We start from the raw sequence: 17912 nt of genomic DNA, 5'->3' as shown, positions 1-17912 counted from the left end.
GTGGGAGGAAACCGGAGCACCCAGAGAAAACCCATGCAGACATGGGAGAATGTGCAAACTCCACACAGACAGTGACCCAAGCTGTGAAGCAGCAGTGCTAATCACTTGCTACCGTGCCATGATAAATTAATCTCATGACACTATAATATGCTTTATATTCCACCCATTTCATGTCTAAAATGTGCTCTGATGTGCGACAAGTCAAGCAAGTGTGTATGCATCAATTTGAATATCAAAGAGTTCTTAAATCTTCAGTTCATTACAATCTCATCGATTGAACACGTGTATAGATTCAAAATAATAAAGTTAAACCTCAAATGCATTTATATGAATATCAGTGATATTTCAAGAGATGTAACTGTGATAACTTTGTTCCGAATCCCAATTATACTTACATTGTGTCCAGATATCAGTATTATGGATAACTGTATTGTAAAGTTTACTAACAGTGCCAGAACCTATTGGAAGGCATAGACTTTATTAATTAATTAATTAGTCATAATTAATTAAATAATTGGAGATGGCTGGGCAGGTGATACTTGCGATTGTAAGATATTGGATCTTCTGGATTCCAGTGTAATCCAGGGCAAACACACTTGCAGTGTATGTTTGTGGCTACAGGAGCTTCGACTCAGTTATTGAGCTGGAAGCCGAGCTGTAAACATACCAGGGAGGGGCAAAGTCGCCTGGACACGCTATCGCAGGAGGTGGCCACACCCCTTAGGATAGGGTCTTCTGATCTGGTTCATGGTTTGGGATGGATAGGTGTGATTTCAAATGAGATATGCAAGGGGACTCAGAGGGCAGGAGTCTTAACCCTTGCAATTGTCCAACAGATCTGAAGATGTTTCAGCTTGTTTGGGTGAGAGTGGGGCTACACATTGGATGAGCTAACAGGCCATGGCATTTTGGTACACAAAGCCATTCAAGTAGGGCATGTTATAAAGAATGTAATGGTAGCAGGGGACAAAGAGCGAGAGTTCAGAAGGTTGTGTTGCCTGCCCAGTGTCAAGATTTGGACCATCTACTCAGGGCTGGAGAGGAACTTGCAGTGGAAGGCTGACGACCCAGATGTCATGGTTCATGTAGGTACATAGGAAGTTCTGCATAGTCAGTATAAGGAACCTGGCACCAAATTAAGAAGCAAAACCTTAAAGTTCATAATCCTTGGATTACTACCTGAACCACATGCAAATTGGCACTGGACAAATCAGAGTAGGGCGATGAATGTGTGGCTAAAAGATTGGTGTGGGGAAGTGGGTTCCAGTTCGTAGGTCATTGGCACTAACACCTATGTCAGGACTGAGTTGCATAACTATGTAAGTATAGAGTTTTAAACTCAGTCATCAGGGCACAGGATCAGGTTTGGTATTTTGGCCTTGGAGGGAGTGCAGAGGAGGTTCACTAGGCTGATGCTGGAGATGAGGGGCTTAGACTATGAAGAGAGACTAAATAGACAGGGTCTGTACTCGTTGGAGTTTAGAAGGATGAGGGGGGATCTTATAGAGACGTATAAGATAATGAAAGGGATGGTTAGGGTAGAGGTAGAGAGATTCTTCCCGCTCAGAAAGGACAGCAGGACTAGAGGGCACAGCCTCAAGATAAGGGGGGGACAGTTTAGAACGGAGTTGAGGAGGAACTTCTTCACTTAAAGGGTGGTGAATCTCTGGAATTCTCTGCCCGTTGAAGTGGTGGAGGCTACCTTGCTAAATATATTTAAGACACGGGTAGATAGATTTTTGGCAGACAAGGGAATTAAGGGTTATGGGGAGAAAGCGGGAAAGTGGAATTGAGCCACTTCAGATCAGCCATGATGTTGTTGAATGGCGGGGCAGGCTCGAAGGGCTAGATGGCCTACTCCTGCTCCTACTTCTTACGTTCTTATGGTAACATGTAAATCAAAGAGCAGAGATAAGGCAAAAGAGACACATTATTATGGGAAATGAAAAACAGATAGTGACAGGAAGGGTAGAGGTAGGGACAAACCAAACTGTAAATCAATAGATGAGACTAAAGGTTATAAAAATAGTAGGATAATACTAAAAACTCTATCTGAGTGCCTGATGAGTCCATGCACAGCTTGGTGCAGCCACAAGCAAAAGTGACCATTGGGATGAGGGCAATGTTGGGCATATTTATTCCCGCCTTGAGAGGTTTGAACATTGTGTCCCTGTGAACACGGTCCATTTTTGACCTCCGGGGAAAACGGAAGGTCGCTCAGGTGATCGCAACTGTGCAGGGATGGACTTTTCATTTTTCTTAGCTTTTCATTATAAAGTGATAGAAAATAGGTTTATATCCATGACAGTCATTTGGAATACATAATCTAAGCCTTGCCTTGGACCCTATATCATTAAGGTAAAAGGAAGGGATGAATAAATTAAAAGACAACAACTCTCATTGTTCTTGTCTGAGCTGGAGCAAATATGTAATTTGAAAAGACTTTGGGACAAAAAGGAAAGAAAAGAAATCAAATTACTTAAATCAGAATCACATGATAATAAAACAAATTAGACTGTGTTTGAATATGCAGTTTGGGTTAATTACCAAATAGTTTTATAATTCAGTTGTCCTAAACACCTGATGTATGGGTAAAGTACCAATGGGATTATTTTTAATAGAATTAATAAAATATATCTCCTGTTTTTGTTTTGCAGAAAACTGTTTGTTACAGTAGATGCAACAGATGATAACTACATGCCAAAAATAATTCACGTGTTTGGTGGTGATCGCGACAATTTAAAGAAGTTGAATGATCTCTCAGTTGATGAGTAAGTATAAGGATACAACGGCATCAAATGATATTCAAATTTCATGTACGTTTAAAAGGAATTGTACCATTATAATAAAAACACGTGTAGTAACTCAGAATCCCTGCTGTAACATCTTTTGTTTTTTTTCTACGTTTATCTCTGTTAGAAAGCCTGTAATAGTTGTGGTTGTACTGATGTTTTGAGTGCTGTATTGTTAGCATGACCAGTGCATGTGTGCTTTTGATGTCGTCTCCTCCCGGACATGTATGTGTTTTTGTGTTTTTCTGTTCCCCTGCCTTCTCCTTTTATTGAAAGATTTTCCAGCCATGAAAGCACACAAACTCCATCAAGCAGCTGCGTTCTTCATCTATTGTCAACTGCTCTTTCATCAGCTGCCTCTAAAGATGTGCCTGAGAGAATTGATTGATCAGTTCTGAGCTTTGAAATTGACTTTGCTCCAGCAAACATATTTCCTGCAGCAGGAATGGCAGGGTGTAAAATAGGGTAGGCGTCCACCCCACCACCTTTCCATTCGCCACGTTAATAGGATGGATGAGCAGGCACTAAAGATGTCAGCCATATTTAAATGAATAATCATGGGTAAGATAGATTTGTTATCTAACTTTGAAGTCAAACCCCCAACCTGTCCTTCATGCCTACTGCTTACTACCTTAAACCCACCCCACTCTGCCCTCTCCCTAAATTACACAAACACACCAGTCCCGAGACCCTAAATTTGTTCTGGGGATGCAAGGCCTCCATTGATCCTGGCCTTCTTGGCAGTGCCAGGGCTGATGGAGCACTCCCAAGTGGATATCATTAATCTGCCCTGTGGTACTTTAAGAACATAAGAACATAAGAAATAGGAGCAGGAGTAGGCCATCTAGCCCTTCGAGCCTGCCCCGCCATTCAATAAGATCATGGCTGATCTGTCGCTGCTCAGTTCCACTTTCCTGCTTTCTCCCCATAACCCTTAATCCCCTCTCTTATCAAAAACCCATCAACCCGCGTCTTAAAAATATTGAGCGAGGTAGCCTCCACCACTTCAACGGGCAGAGAATTCCAGAGATTCACCACCCTTTGAGTGAAGAAGTTCCTCCTCAACTCCGTTCTAAACTGCCCCCCTTTTATCTTGAGGCTGTGCCCCCTAGTCCTACTGTCTTTTTTGAGCGGGAAGAGTCTCTCCACCTCTATCCTATCCATCCCATTCATCCTCTTATACATCTCAATGAGATCTCCCCTCATTCTTCTAAACTCTAATGAGTACAAGCCCAGTTTATTCAGCCTCTCCTCATAGCTCAACCCCCTCAACTCCGGTATCAGCCTAGTAAACCTCCTCTGCACTCCCTTCAAGGCCAAAATATCTTTGCGCAGGTGCGGCGCCCAAAACTGCACACAGTACTCCAGCTGTGGCCTCACCAATGCCCTATACAGCTGCAGCAAGACCTCCCTACTTTTATATTCAATCCCCCTCGCTATGAAGGCCAGCATCCCATTCGCCTTCCTGACCACCTGCTGCACCTGCAAGCTGGGTTTTTGCGACTCATGCACAAGGACCCCGAGGTCCCTCTGCACCGTCGCCTGCTGCAGTTTTTCGCCCCGTAAGTAATAATCCTTCCTACCATTCTTCCTACCAAAGTGGACCACCTCACACTTGCCAACATTAAATTCCATTTGCCATTTCCTGGCCCATTCGCCCAGCCTATCTAGATCCTTCTGCAGACTCTCCACACCCTCCGCACAATTTGCCGTTCTCCCAATCTTGGTGTCATCAGTAAATTTCGACACCCTACACTCGGTTCCCTCCTCCAGATCACCTATATAAATGGTAAAAAGCTGAGGCCCCAGCACCGACCCCTGAGGCACTCCAATAGTCACCATCCGCCAATCCGAGTAGCACCCGTTGACCCCCACTCTCTGCCTCCTATTTGACAACCAATCCTCTATCCACGCTAACACCCTACCCCCAACTCCATGTCCCCTGACCTTCTGCAATAACCTCTTGTGAGGTACTTTGTCAAACGCCTTCTGAAAATCAAGACAGACCACATCCACCGGCTCTCCTCTATCCACCGCCCTAGACACATCCTCATAGAACTCCAGTAAATTTGTCTATGGATGGATGGATTGGGTCAGGATCATGGGGCATGCTGGCTCCATGCCATTGTTTCTGGAAGGAGGTGGCGTGTTGTCTGCCCGTCCCACTCACCTCCTTGTCTGACTCAAACAAGTACCTGTGTCAAAGAAAAGCTAAGCAGCGCACCTTTTGACTATTGCTCGGTGGCTACGACATCGATCGTTATGAAATGCTTTGAAAGGTTGGTCATAGTCTGAATTAATTGCGGCCTTCCAGATTGCCTGGAGAGAGGGCAGACTCCAGCCCCCTGGCCCTGCACTCAATCCTGGAACACCTGGCTAACAAAAACACTTACGTCAGACTGCTGTTTGTTGGACGCAGCTCAGCCTTGTGCAACACCATTATTCCTACAAAACTCATCTCCAAATTCCGTAGTCTAGGGCTCGGCTCCTCCCTCTGTGACTGGATCCCAGACTTCCTAACCTACAGACCACAATCAGCAACAACACCTCCTCCAAGATCATCCTCAAGACTGGTGCCCCACAAAGCTGTGACCTCAGTCTCTTACTATACCCCTAATACACCTATAACTGTGTGGCCAAATTCCCCTCCACCCTGATTTTCAAGTTTACTGATGGGTCGGATCTCACAGTGATGAGATGGACCACAGGAAAGAGATAGATAGAGAATCTGGTAAACTTGTGCAATGACAATAATCTCTCCCTTAATGTCAGCAAAATAAAGGAGTTAGTCATCAACTTCAGGAAGCGCAGTGAAGGACATGCCCTAGTCTACATCAATGAGGATGAAGTGGAAATGTCAAGAGCTTGACGTTCCTGGGTATCCAAATCACCAACAACCTCCCCTGGTTCCTCCACGCCAGTGCTATAGTTAAGAAAGTCCATGAACACCTCTACTTTCACAGGGGGCTAAGAAAATTTGGCATGTCCAATACGACTCTCATCAACTTTTACAGATGAACCATAGAAAACATTCTTCCTAGTTGTATTACAGCTTGGAATGGCCTCTGCTCTGTCCAAAACTGCAAAAAAACTACAAAGGGTCGTGAAGTCCAGTCCATTACGTAAATCAGCCTCCCATCCATTGACGCTGTCCACACTTCCTGCTGCCTTGGAAAAGCAGCCAGCATAATCACAGCCTCATGCATCCCGGACATGCTCTCCGCCACTTTCTTTCGTTGGGAAAAAGATACACGAACATGTACCAACCGACTGGAGAGCAGTTTCTTCCCTGCTGCCATCAGACTGGAATGGATCTGCTTCATACTAACCTGATCTTTCTCTACACCCTAGCTATGACTGTAACACTACATTCTGTACCAGCTCCTTCTCTATGTACGGTATGCTTTATGTAGCATGCAAGAAACAATACTTTTCACTTTATACTAATACATGTGACAACAAATCAAATCAGATTGTGAAGTAAAATGAGGGGTACAAATTTGGCTGAGGCTGTCATTGATTTGATGCTATATTTTGTTCTGCATGAAAATTGATTTTAAATTGAAATTGGATTGGCACCTTTTACCTCATTTATGATTTCTATAGTGGCCAGCTTTTCAATTTTTAAGAACATAACTTCCATTTTTGAACCTTTCAGCTTCTCGGCTTACTGTCATGAGATTGTAGAAGTAAGTTAGTGGCACATACAGTATTTAAGCCTCTTTAACATCTGAAATACTTCTGTTCTTTTCCAGAACTTTGGTTGGTGACCTGTGTATTCTGGAGGACATGATGGTTCACCTTCCGATAATTGAAATTCGGATTATAGAATGCGTAGGTAAGTCTCCCAGTTTGATGAAGAGAGGGGTGATATTAATGACGGTCTTCTCAAACAGGTACGGTGCATGGTGAAGGGATCAGGCCAACAAAATAAAACACTAAGTATAGCGAAGAAAATGATCTGTATGATCTGTTCAGCTAAGACATCATTCAAGGTGGTGGGTTTGAATGTAGTTTTCCACAGAACCTTAGTGCGTTAAGCAAGGCAGGACTGGTAGTAGATTCAATTTAAATAGCATGTCAAGAACCTGAAAGACCCAGTAGCCAAAATTTGTGTCATTTCTTTTATCGTGTATAACCTGGGGATATGTGATTGGGATGAGTGAATGGAAAGGAGGAGCAAAGAGAGAAAATTATGTGAACACAGGAACATACAAATTAGGTGCAGGAGTAGGCTTCTCCGTTCAATGAAATGGCTGATCTCATTGATCAACCCAACATTCCTGCCTACCCCCAATAACCTTTCACCCTCTTGTTAATAAAAAAATACATCCAGTTCTGCTTAAAAATATTCAAAGACTGCTTCCATTGCCTTTGAGGAAAAGAGTTCACAAGATACTCAAACTTCTAGAAGAGTAAATTTCTCTTCATCTCTTATGTTCAATGAGGGACCCCTTGATTTTAAAGAGTGACCCTTTGTTCTAGGGTGGGATTTTCTTGTCCCCACATGGCGTGTTTCATCATTGGCCACTGGTGGGATAGGCTGGTCCTGCTGATATCTAAAGTATTTTATGCAGATTGCCCATCCCGAATCCTGCCCTCAGGTTTTCCTGCAAGCAGAATTAACTTTTGATGTGACACCTTATCAAGTGCCATCTGGAAACCCACATACAGCGTATCCACTGGTTCCCCTTTGCCCACAGCACATGAGACAATCAAAGAACTCCAATAAATTGGTTAAATGTGATCTCCCTTTCACAAAACCATGTTGATTGCCTTTAATTTTTTGAAGTACCCTGCTCTAACAGCTCTAATAATGGATTGTATTATTTTCCCATCCTAGAACAAGATGTTAGGCTTGTAGCTTCCTGCTTCCTGTCTTCCATTTTTAGTAAAGGAGTTTTATTACCTAACTCCCAACCTATTGGAACCTTCCCAAATCTAGGGAATTTTGGAAAATTAAAACCAATGCATCAACTACCTCACTAGCCATTTCATGGTGAAGTCCATTCAGACCACTGTGTAGCATAAACTTTTTTCTTACAAGTTCAGAATGTAGGCTGAAATCTTCTGTCCTTGTTTTGCAGCTGGCACTGAAAGCAAATGGAGTTTGGCTAGAGTGCTAGTGTTTCCATTCTTGCCCACAATGGGTCCTGCCACAGACAAAACCAAAGAATCATGTCCATAGTGTCTTCCTGAATGTGGCAGAATTACTGGAGCGTAAATGTTAGAGTAAAGGAAATTCAAGGACTATTCATGATCAGACACTGATACTATTATGAAATTCAACATATTTAAAATTCCAAAACAAAGGACTCAAAAACAGGAAGAAAGTACTTCAAAATGAAGAGTTTTTTAATTAGCTTTCTAAGAGTGATAAATTGTGGATTTGTTCCCAGACTGAGTTGATGAACTATATGTTGACTGGAATTACTGCTACTTCCTCTTGATATCACAGAAACAGAGAAAATATAACAAATGAAAAGCAAGGCACCCTGCTGGCCTTTCTGGCAGCTGGTTCAAAAACGGCATTGACTGAGGCCTTGCAATAGACCACTTTCTAATCTGGGTGGATTTAGGATTGCAGAGTGAAAAAAAATTCAAAGGATGCAAGTTGCTTGTGTAGCTTTGTGAAATCCATGAGATTCCGCATACAGAGTACCGATACAGACGGCTTGTAAGGGTTGGCAAGTTCTCCATAACAGCAGGAATTTTTTATATCGAATTGATTGCACAGGCAAATGTATTACTTGATGGCAGGGAAACATGGTTACTGAAAAGACATTTTGAAAGAGATGGAGCTTTGAACCTTTTTGAAGCAGATGAATTTAAGCAATGTGGATAACCTGTAGAATTGAATGGGTTAAGCAAACATTTCATAATCTGACATGTTAAGAGTACTTGTGAGAGAAGTGATGTATACTGTTTAGTAATATCAAAAATAAAACCAATTGGTACAATTCCTACCACTCTACCCTCCTTCACCAGAAGCAGGAAAAGGTATTTTTCAATGCTGATCAATTATGGTTCCTTTTCCTTCTCTTCCTACACACCAAAGGTATTACTCAATTTTGGCATTAAGCCACAGGACTAGCTGCTTAAACTCATAAGGTTGCCACAATTCCTCACTAATTGGATTAAACAGCTTCAGCTATTGCTTCCATCGAACAAGCCAGTCATTACAGAATAACAATCCAACAAAGTATTCTTCCACTGTGAAGCAGATGCCAATAAACCACACCTCCACAAGAGTATTAAGTTTTTCTTCAATATTTTTCAACAGATGGGGGAATAGATGTCCGACTACATGGCCTCAAGATCAGGTCTTCAAGAGAGAGAGACCTGGGATTAAACGTTGATATGTTTCAAGCTGCAAACCTAGTTCGTTATCCACGTCTGGAGGGACATAATCCTGACATGCTGTATAGAAGAGCTGCAGTGATCCACAGGTACGTATCTACACTTGCTTCAAATCAGACATGCAGTTTTTCTTGCAGTTAACAATTTGGACAAGTTACGTTTCTGCAAAAAGTAAATTTCAAGAAAGGCAGTACACCTGTGGAAATAGGTTTTGAAGAGATGTTTTTCGATCATATCTATTGGAATGTAAGAAAAGCTGCTTATTTTCCACCATTAATTGATAGAAGGCATTTGAAGAATGATGGAAGGGCAGCATAAGAGGAGACTCAAACCACTTGGTCACCATCTTGATTAGGGTGTAAAGAGAAAATCTAACGAAATGGGACAAAATAATGTATGCTGCAGTAGTAGTAGAGTACGCATTTTAAGAAGTATTATATGGGGACCTTTGTTGGAAATCTGACTGAGGCATATGTTTCTCCACATACTGGTGGGTATTCATAACTTAATAGAAAAATGCAGCTACCCCTCTTTTCTCTCAGCCTCAATCCATTAAATTTAACAAGTAGTTCAAAAGTGGAAATGCTAAATAGTAAGCATTAACCCCTGGTGGATCATTATTTACTGTGACTGTATTAATCCTTCTGGTTATCACTTGAAAAAAAAATGTAGCAGGTACCCATACAATTTAACACTACGGACCCACTTCAGGCACGAAAATGTGGTAAAGTCACGCATGAGGCTATTAATGCGATCCCATGCCTGCGTCCGCGCAGATGCCCACTTTACCGAGGCCCAGAATGGCCGCGATCCAATTCGCGCCCGAAACAGGGGCAATGGCGATTTAAGTGCATTTGCGTGCATTTAAATTGAATTAATGAACTATCCGCCCAACTTTATCAGCATTTCCCCCTTTACTATTCCATTCGTGTGTCCAGATTCAGCGCAAAACAGATCTGCTTGGGAGGTGGGCCAAATCATTCTCTGGTGGACGAGGTTGGGGGGGTGGAGGTTAGAGGGAGGGCAGACTGTCGTCTGGTTGGGGGGAGAGAAGGGGAGGCCAGATGTTGTCTGGTGAGGGGAAAGGGGGAGATGGGCCTGATCGTTCCCTGGTGGGAGGAAGGAGTAAATCGGTTGGACTAAAACCTGGTGTTGTCAGACTTTTTACTGGGAGGAAGGAGGCCAGACCATTGTCTGTTTGGCTGGGGGGGGGTGTCATTCTTGGGTAAGGTGGGGGGGGGGGGGGGGTGCAGGAGAAGGGAGGCCCGATTTATTTTCTGTTGGGGGCGGGGGGGAGGCCAGATGGATTTCTGGTGGGAGGAGGATGGGGAGGCGCGGGGGGAACTGCTGCCACTCTGCGGGCAATCGGTAGAGGGGGGAAGGGGGCAGAGGGTCACGATCAGTCTGGGTAGTGGGGGAACAAAGAACAACCCAGCAAGGGAAACAGGCCCTTTGGCCCAACAAGCCCGCGCCGCCGCATCACCCTACACCTATTCTACCCTGCGTGTCTACGAATGGAACCCCTAACTTAGCCAGATTCAGGGGAGAATAGTGTCAATTTGGTAAACCAATCAGCCTAAGAGCACATCTTTGGGGTGTGGGAGGAAACCGGAGCACCCGGAGGAAACCCACGCAACCACAGGGAGAATGCACAAACTCCCACAGACGCAGGCCCAAATCCATGTATCTGCACAGCCAGCAGTGCTAGTCACTGAGCTGTTGCGGCGCCCGTCTACCGGTCCAGGATCAAGCGCACACACACCGACACGAAGTACTAGGCCACTCCCGGAACCTCCAAGAGCAGCCCACGCACGACCCACCTTGTGCATGCCCCTCGTTTGACAATGAGGTGGACCTCCACCTGTGGAATAAAAAGACAAAAACGTTAACTTACAAGTCTGCATTTCCGGTGTCTCCCGAGGTTCTGACCTTATTTAATAGCCCCTACTATAACCCTCCATCCTCGTTTCACTCATGTGTCTGTCTAACTGAACCTTAAACGAGTCCAACGTTCCTGCCTCCACCACCCTACTCAGTAGCGCGTTCCATACCCCCACAACTCTCTGCGTAAAGAACCTTCCTCTCACATCCAAATTATACCTTTCCCCCCTCACCCTTAAATCATGACCTCTCGTATTTGTACCCAGTCTAGGGAGCAGTCTCTCACTATTGACTCTATCTATTCCCTTCAGTATCTTATATACCTCTATCATGTCCCCCCTCAACCTCCGTCTTTCCAAGGAGAAAAGTCCCAGTTTCTCCAACCTTTCCTCGTACCCCAGCCCCTCCATGCCAGGCAACATCCTGGTAAACCTCCTCTGAACCCTCTCCAGAGCCTCCACGTCCTTCCGGTAGTAAGGTGACCAGAACTGGATGCAGTACTCCAAATGTGGTCTAACCAACGTTCTATACAACTGAAGCATTAGACGGCAGCTTTTATACTCTATACCCCTTCCTATAAAGGCTAGCATTCCATAAGCCTTCCTAACAACCTTCTCCACTTGTGTCGCAACCTTCATGGATTTGTGAACCTGCACTCCCCGGTACCTCTGTATGTCTATACTCCTAATCGGTTGACCTTTTATCACATAGCTCCACTCTGCATTATTCCTTCCAAAATGCATCACCTCGCATTTGTCAGGATTAAATTCCATCTGCCACCTATCTGCCCAATGCACCAACCTATCTATATCCTGTTGTATCACCTGACATTCCACTTCAGTACCCACCAACCCTGCCATCTTGGTGTCATCTGCAAACTTGCTGATCACACCACCTACGCTCTCTTCCAAGTCATTTATGTATACTACAAAGAGGAGAGGTCCCAGTACTGAGCCCTGCGGCACACCACTGGTCACTGGCCTCCAGCCGGGAGTGGATGGGTAAGGTGGAAAGTTATGTTGTAGGGGTGGGGGTGATGTCTGTGGGGACCATCACTCCTGGGCCGCTTTATCTGCTTTTTGTGGTCGGGGAGCAATGTGACAGGGGCGTGATTTTCAATTTTTTTCTAACTGTGCATGCGCACTTCAGGTGTGCTAAGCCCCACCCACAGTGCGATTCAGACTTGTGATTTTTTTTTTCAGGCTAAGTGCATATGGGAGCGCCTGAAAGCAGATTTCCAAATTGGATCTGAATTGCCCCCAGATTCAGCACTTAGATTGAAAATGGTAAAATTGGGCCCTACATGTGTAGTGTGCTTCCAAAAGGCTTCACATCTCAAGATGTACTTTGCTAATTACCTCAGATAACTACTGTCTGATCAACCTGGGGTGGGGAAATAGGAAAGTGGAGTTGAAACCATAATTAGATCAGCCATTGGAGCAAGCTGAAAGGACACAATGGCCTGCTGTGGTTCCTATGATTGTGTATGGGTTTTGTGCTTTGAAATGTAGCATGTATGAGCAAATCAGCATGGTTATTTTGCCTATTTCCCAGTTCTCTCACTATTTCTCTCTTAATCTCCTTCCTGTAGTTTTTCTTTATGTCACGACACTACCTGCTTAACAGGGCCATCACTTCTTCCTTTTGACACCGCCGTCTCCATCAAACTTTCATTAATATTTATTTTTGAGTACGTTGAAGAATCATGTTATGTAATTTAGTCTACTGCATTTAATTTTAAATATATTCTTACAAATCATTTACGTTTTTCATCTCCTTAGCGACATTACTACTGACCAATTTCTTAATATACTTTATCTAAATCTAGGCTGACAGTTCTGCATGATACTGAGGGAGCGCTGCATTGTTTGATGTGCCATCTTTTAAAAATGCCACTGAACTGAAGCTCCAAATTCTAGTTCAGGTGGATGTTTGAAAAAAAAAATGCCATTTCACTGACCAGCATTTATCCTACAGCAATGTATGGTCAATCTCTGTTTTTGAAGATCACTTTAAAATTAGTAGGCTAAAGGGAATTAGATTGTGAAGAATGGTGGTCGTTAAGAGAGGCCTTTATGAAGGAAAATTTGAATGCAATTCAACAAGAACTGATCCTTGTTGACTGTATTTCCGATGTGTCCAGGTAAGGAATTCAGTTAGAAATGGAATAGCAGTATAGGGATAAAGTTGATATGTGTAGATTGGGTAGAACTGCTATGAAGACTATGATCTGATTTTTCTCTGATTATGGTCAAACTTTTAATTTTAAAAAAACCTCAAATGTAACAATGTAACATCTGCTATGTCCATATAACAAGAATTATTTTTCCCCCAGATTCCTTAAACTCCTGGACAACCTTATTCACTATCTAATACCAGCCTGGGACCACACAGTTGGGTCATTTGGTCAGTTAAAGGTGAGTTGTTCCAGTGAGTAGAATGCAAATCAAGTTTATACAGCCTCTTCCTTTTTTTTTTACAATTTGCCCATATTAAGTTCTGGTGAATCTTTCTAGGGCTGTAACATCTTTCCTGAAGTTTGGTGCCTAAAAATAAACACAGTACTCCAGGTGGGGTCTGATCAAACTGTTAACTTGTAGAGATCTTGTCATGTGCTGGAATGCAGTACTGTGCATTACACCATATGAGGTGTTTGCAAATGAAGAGATTTTCTGCTCATTAAATAAAACATTGCATGAAAAAGACACACTGCAGTATTTTAGTTAACAAGGTTCCTTTGCAGTATTAATATTGAATGATTATGAGTGCATTTCGTTTTTTACTTTTCCCAATGTCCTGTCTTCCATGAACAATGTGAAATGCCTTCCCAGGGTTCTCTGTTCCCCTTGGTATTGGCTGAATGAATTGTGCACAGTGCTTATGGTGCACTTGATGAATTCTCTGCCCTATATTTGTTGCTGCAACTCTCCCTCCCTCACTTCAGAATGATATGCTCACTTGAATGGACTTCACACAATCCCTTCGGTCTTTTTCTGCCCTGTGACAGCCAGGTTTGCAACTGACCTTTAAGTAGATGTCATGGGATACTTCAGGAGAAGGGAAATTAAATTTATTTTATTTCCTTCTCTGCCTGTAAGTTATGATTCCTTCACTGCATTTCATCATATCAGCAAATCCTGTGCTATTTTAAGCAAATAGAAACCAAACCAAACATGGGGCATGCATTAGTTAGCACCTTGCTGAAACTAACAAATTAATACCAATGTTTTCTTTGTGTTCCAGCACATCAAGCAGTTCCTGCTGCTGTCAAAGCGGCGCACAGCTCTGATTACACAATGCCTCAAGGATTCAGAAACTAACAAACCCAATTTCATGCCAAAACTCTACATCAATCGGCGAGTTGCCATGGAGCATCGGAATAATCCTTCCCTTGATCCCTCTTGTAAGAATGCTGTGTTTACACAGGTATGTTTGTTTCAAGGTAATCCAGAACATTTTGCTTGGTGTGCAAGACTTTTAACAAGCTAGAATCATGTTAAGCAACATAGAAACCTACAGTGCAGAAAGAGGCCATTTGGCCCATTGAGCCTGCACTGACAACAATCCCACCCAGGCCCTATCTCCGTAACGCCACATATTTACTCCACTAATCCTTTTAATCTAGGCACCCTGGGACACTAAGGGGCAATTGAGCACGGCCAATTAACCTAACCTGCACATCTTTGGAGTGTGGGAGGAAACCGGAGCACCCAGAGGAAACCCGCGCAGTCTCTGGGAGAATGTGCAAACTCCAAACAGACAGTGACCCAACCTGGGAATTGAATTCAGGTCCCTTGTGCTGTGAGGTAGCAGTGCTGACCATATGCCACCGTGCCACCCAGTTATGTCAGTCAGCTTAATCACATACTTAAAGTTATTTTCAAGGTTCCTGCCTATAGCTCATTAAGTAAAATCATCAACTTGCATGATACTGAAACAAACAGATCAACGAGGTCCCAAGTCCAGTCCCTAGAATGGTTTGACCTTGGATGAGGCAGTGCAGTTGGGTTTGGTGCCCTGGGTTGCTTTTAAAAATGTTCACTCGGAGTCCAATACCCATTCGACTTTGATGGAATTTTTGCAGGTTCAGTTTTTTTATTCTTTCACGGGATGTGGGTGTTGCCGGCAAGGCCAGCATTTGTTGCCCATCTCTAATTGCCCTTGGACTGGCTTGCGAGGCCATTTCACTGTGCAGTTAGGGGTCAACCATGTTTGCACATAAGATGGCAATATAGGACGTTAGTGAACCAGATAGATTTTTACAGCAGCCAATGATAATTTTGTGGTCACCATTACTGAGACTTTCAACTTCACGATTATAAATTGATTCTACATTTGCCAGGTTGATATTTGAACCCATATCTCCAACCTGCGCTCCTGGATTACTGGTCCAGTGGCAATACCATTAGTCCAATGACATTACCACAATACCCCTCAATAGCTTTGTAACAACTTTCATGACCAAAGAACTATGCAGCCTTAACATACGCTTGGAAGTATTGGGAGAGCATCTGCTTTTTTGGAATAAGCCAGTGCAATAAACTGAAAAGATGAGAAATTGGATGGAAAGGGAAGAAACAGTATCGTATACTTTTTTTCCTCTTGGCAAGGATTTGTTTGGCCTTTGCAATGTCCACAAGGAAATGCCTCCTAATACTGTTACTTATGATGGTCGTAAACTTCTCTGGCTGGCCTGTTGTACCAATGTAGGGCTGTGATATTCCATTAATATCTTCATTTGAAATCACAACCCAGGAGATCTGTGTCCTGATACATGGTCTGATATCTCTGGACCCTCCCATCTAAACTGTTATCAGCCTGATCCAGCCTAGTCCACCTTTTCTCATGACTACGTATGTTACACTTTACCTGTGATCTCACTATCCTGGTGTCCCAAGGTGCTCATCTCTGGACTGGAACTTGGAAATAATTGAATGAATGACGTGAGGCAGAGACTGTAAATCAGTGGTTCGATGCTCCTCCGTTGTATTAACTTCATCTGGCTCACGTTGGGCTGTGTGAAGAACTAGACATTAACATTAACATGGCTATGGAATAGCAACCACTGCTGAATTGGCAAGTGTAAGGTGCATTAAATTAATTGAAAGGAAAGTTTCACTCTTAAATTCTCAAAAGGAAGAAAGGCACAATCCAGCAAAACTCTGTAGCTTCCAGTTGTCCACCAACCTTCCCAACGCTAGTCTTCTACCCAGTGATTGCATGCTTGCTGCTCTTAGTGGGTACATCGCCCAAAGATGAACTGTGTCCCCAAAGTCAAACACTATAAGTTCCAGTATGAACAGTGATTAAGCAGAATAACTATGGGAATGTGGAGTGAGTATGGGTGCTTTGCAATAACCAAACTGGCAGCACAGCCAACAGAGAAATTGTGCCAACAGGACAATAGATGAACTAGTCATTCAGTTTTGTGGATGCAAATGTATTCTAATCATCAAGTATTTTTCCACATTGAATTTCTAAACTGATGGGGATGGAGGAGGCACTCACTCACTGTTGCTTTCTCTTCTGTGCCCTCAACATGACATGATGCTAGACCCAAGATGCTAAACAAAACAGTCCACCTTGTTTTCTCTGTGCTCTCTTCCTGAAGATCTCCCAACTATTTCAGTTCATTGCTACTGAATTTGCCTTTAAGCTGCCACAAGACTGAAGATCCTGTAGCAATATGTCAGTTTGCATCCACAGAGTGACCATCTAAACCAGGCAGGTTGCTGCTGAACCCTGTCAGAATAAATGCAGTGGGGTTCAGCAACATGGCCCCTGGGTAGGTGGAAATACATATGTGTTGCACTTCTGCGAAGAGTGAGGAACAGTGGGAGGTCAAAATTGTAACATCATTGAATTGAATACCCCCCTGCCAAAACACAAGGGTGGACGCCAGACAACGGTTGGGTTTGGTGCCCTGGGTTGCATATAAAAATGTTCACTTGGAGTCCAGTACCCATTCGACTTTGGAATTTTTGCAGGTTCAGTTTTTCTTTATTCTTTCATGGGATGTGGGTGTCGCTGGCAAGGCCAGCATTTGTTGCCCGTCTCTAATTGCCCTTGGACTGGCTTGCGAAGCCACTTCACTGCTCAGTTTGGGGTGAAGCACATTTGTACGTAAGATGGCAATATAGGACGTTAGTGAACCCCCCGTTGTGTGATGTCCACCCCTGAGATGGTCTTCCAAGAGATGGCTAATTGAGAAGCCTCCTCCGCATTCACTGTCTGATTAAGGACGGCAGTTGGAAGAGCGACCCAGGACACACAGCACTGGACGGCTGGCAGTCTCACCAGGAGGTGGATGTTGCTGAGGCAGAAAGGGAGCACAAGGACACCTCAAAATGGAAGTGCTCTCGGGTGCCTACGGAGAGAATAAAGAAGGTTCCAATGTAACACTGGGAAAAGAACACGCTCGTCAACTCAACAATCTGATCAAGACCTTTGATCCGGACCTTCAGAGCACCCTCCGTGCTCTCATTCCACGTACTCCCCGCATTGGAGATCTCTACTGCCTCCCAAAGATTCACAAGGCAAACACACCTGGCCGTCCCATCGTATCGGGCAATGGAACTCTGTGTGAGAACCTCTCCGGCTACGTCGAGGGCATCCTGAAACCCATTGTACAAAGAACCCCCAGCTTTTGTCGCGACACTACGGACTTCCTACTGAAACTCAGCACACATGGAGCAGTTGAACCAGGGACACTCCTCGTCACAATGGATGTCTCAGCGCTCTACACCAACATCCCCCACGACGATGGCATTGCTGCGACTGCATCAGTACTCAATGCTGACAACTGCCAGTTTCCAGATGCAATTTTACAACTCATCCGCTTTATCCTGGACCACAATGTCTTCACCTTCAACAACCAGT

General features: G+C 43.7%; 1 protein-coding gene across 3 annotated transcripts in view; it reads left to right on the top strand.

The window, feature by feature from the left end:
• The window catches only part of hectd3 (HECT domain containing 3), a 63373-nt gene that overhangs the window by 13402 nt on the left and 32059 nt on the right, over window positions 1-17912 (top strand). For all 3 annotated transcript variants that reach the window (XM_080195376.1, XM_080195377.1, XM_080195374.1), the window contains exons 7-11: window positions 2658-2771; window positions 6548-6630; window positions 9076-9241; window positions 13369-13450; window positions 14277-14459. In XM_080195376.1, the coding sequence (XP_080051502.1) occupies window positions 2658-2771; window positions 6548-6630; window positions 9076-9241; window positions 13369-13450; window positions 14277-14459 (628 nt within the window). The remainder of the gene's footprint in view (window positions 1-2657; window positions 2772-6547; window positions 6631-9075; window positions 9242-13368; window positions 13451-14276; window positions 14460-17912) is intronic.

The sequence above is a fragment of the Carcharhinus amblyrhynchos genome, chromosome 9, assembly GCF_965287045.1.
Source record: "Carcharhinus amblyrhynchos chromosome 9, sCarAmb.v2.hapA, whole genome shotgun sequence".
NCBI lineage: Eukaryota > Metazoa > Chordata > Chondrichthyes > Carcharhiniformes > Carcharhinidae > Carcharhinus > Carcharhinus amblyrhynchos.
The sequence above is the reverse complement of the archived record's forward strand: the minus strand, read 5'-3'. Positions and strand labels throughout refer to the sequence as shown.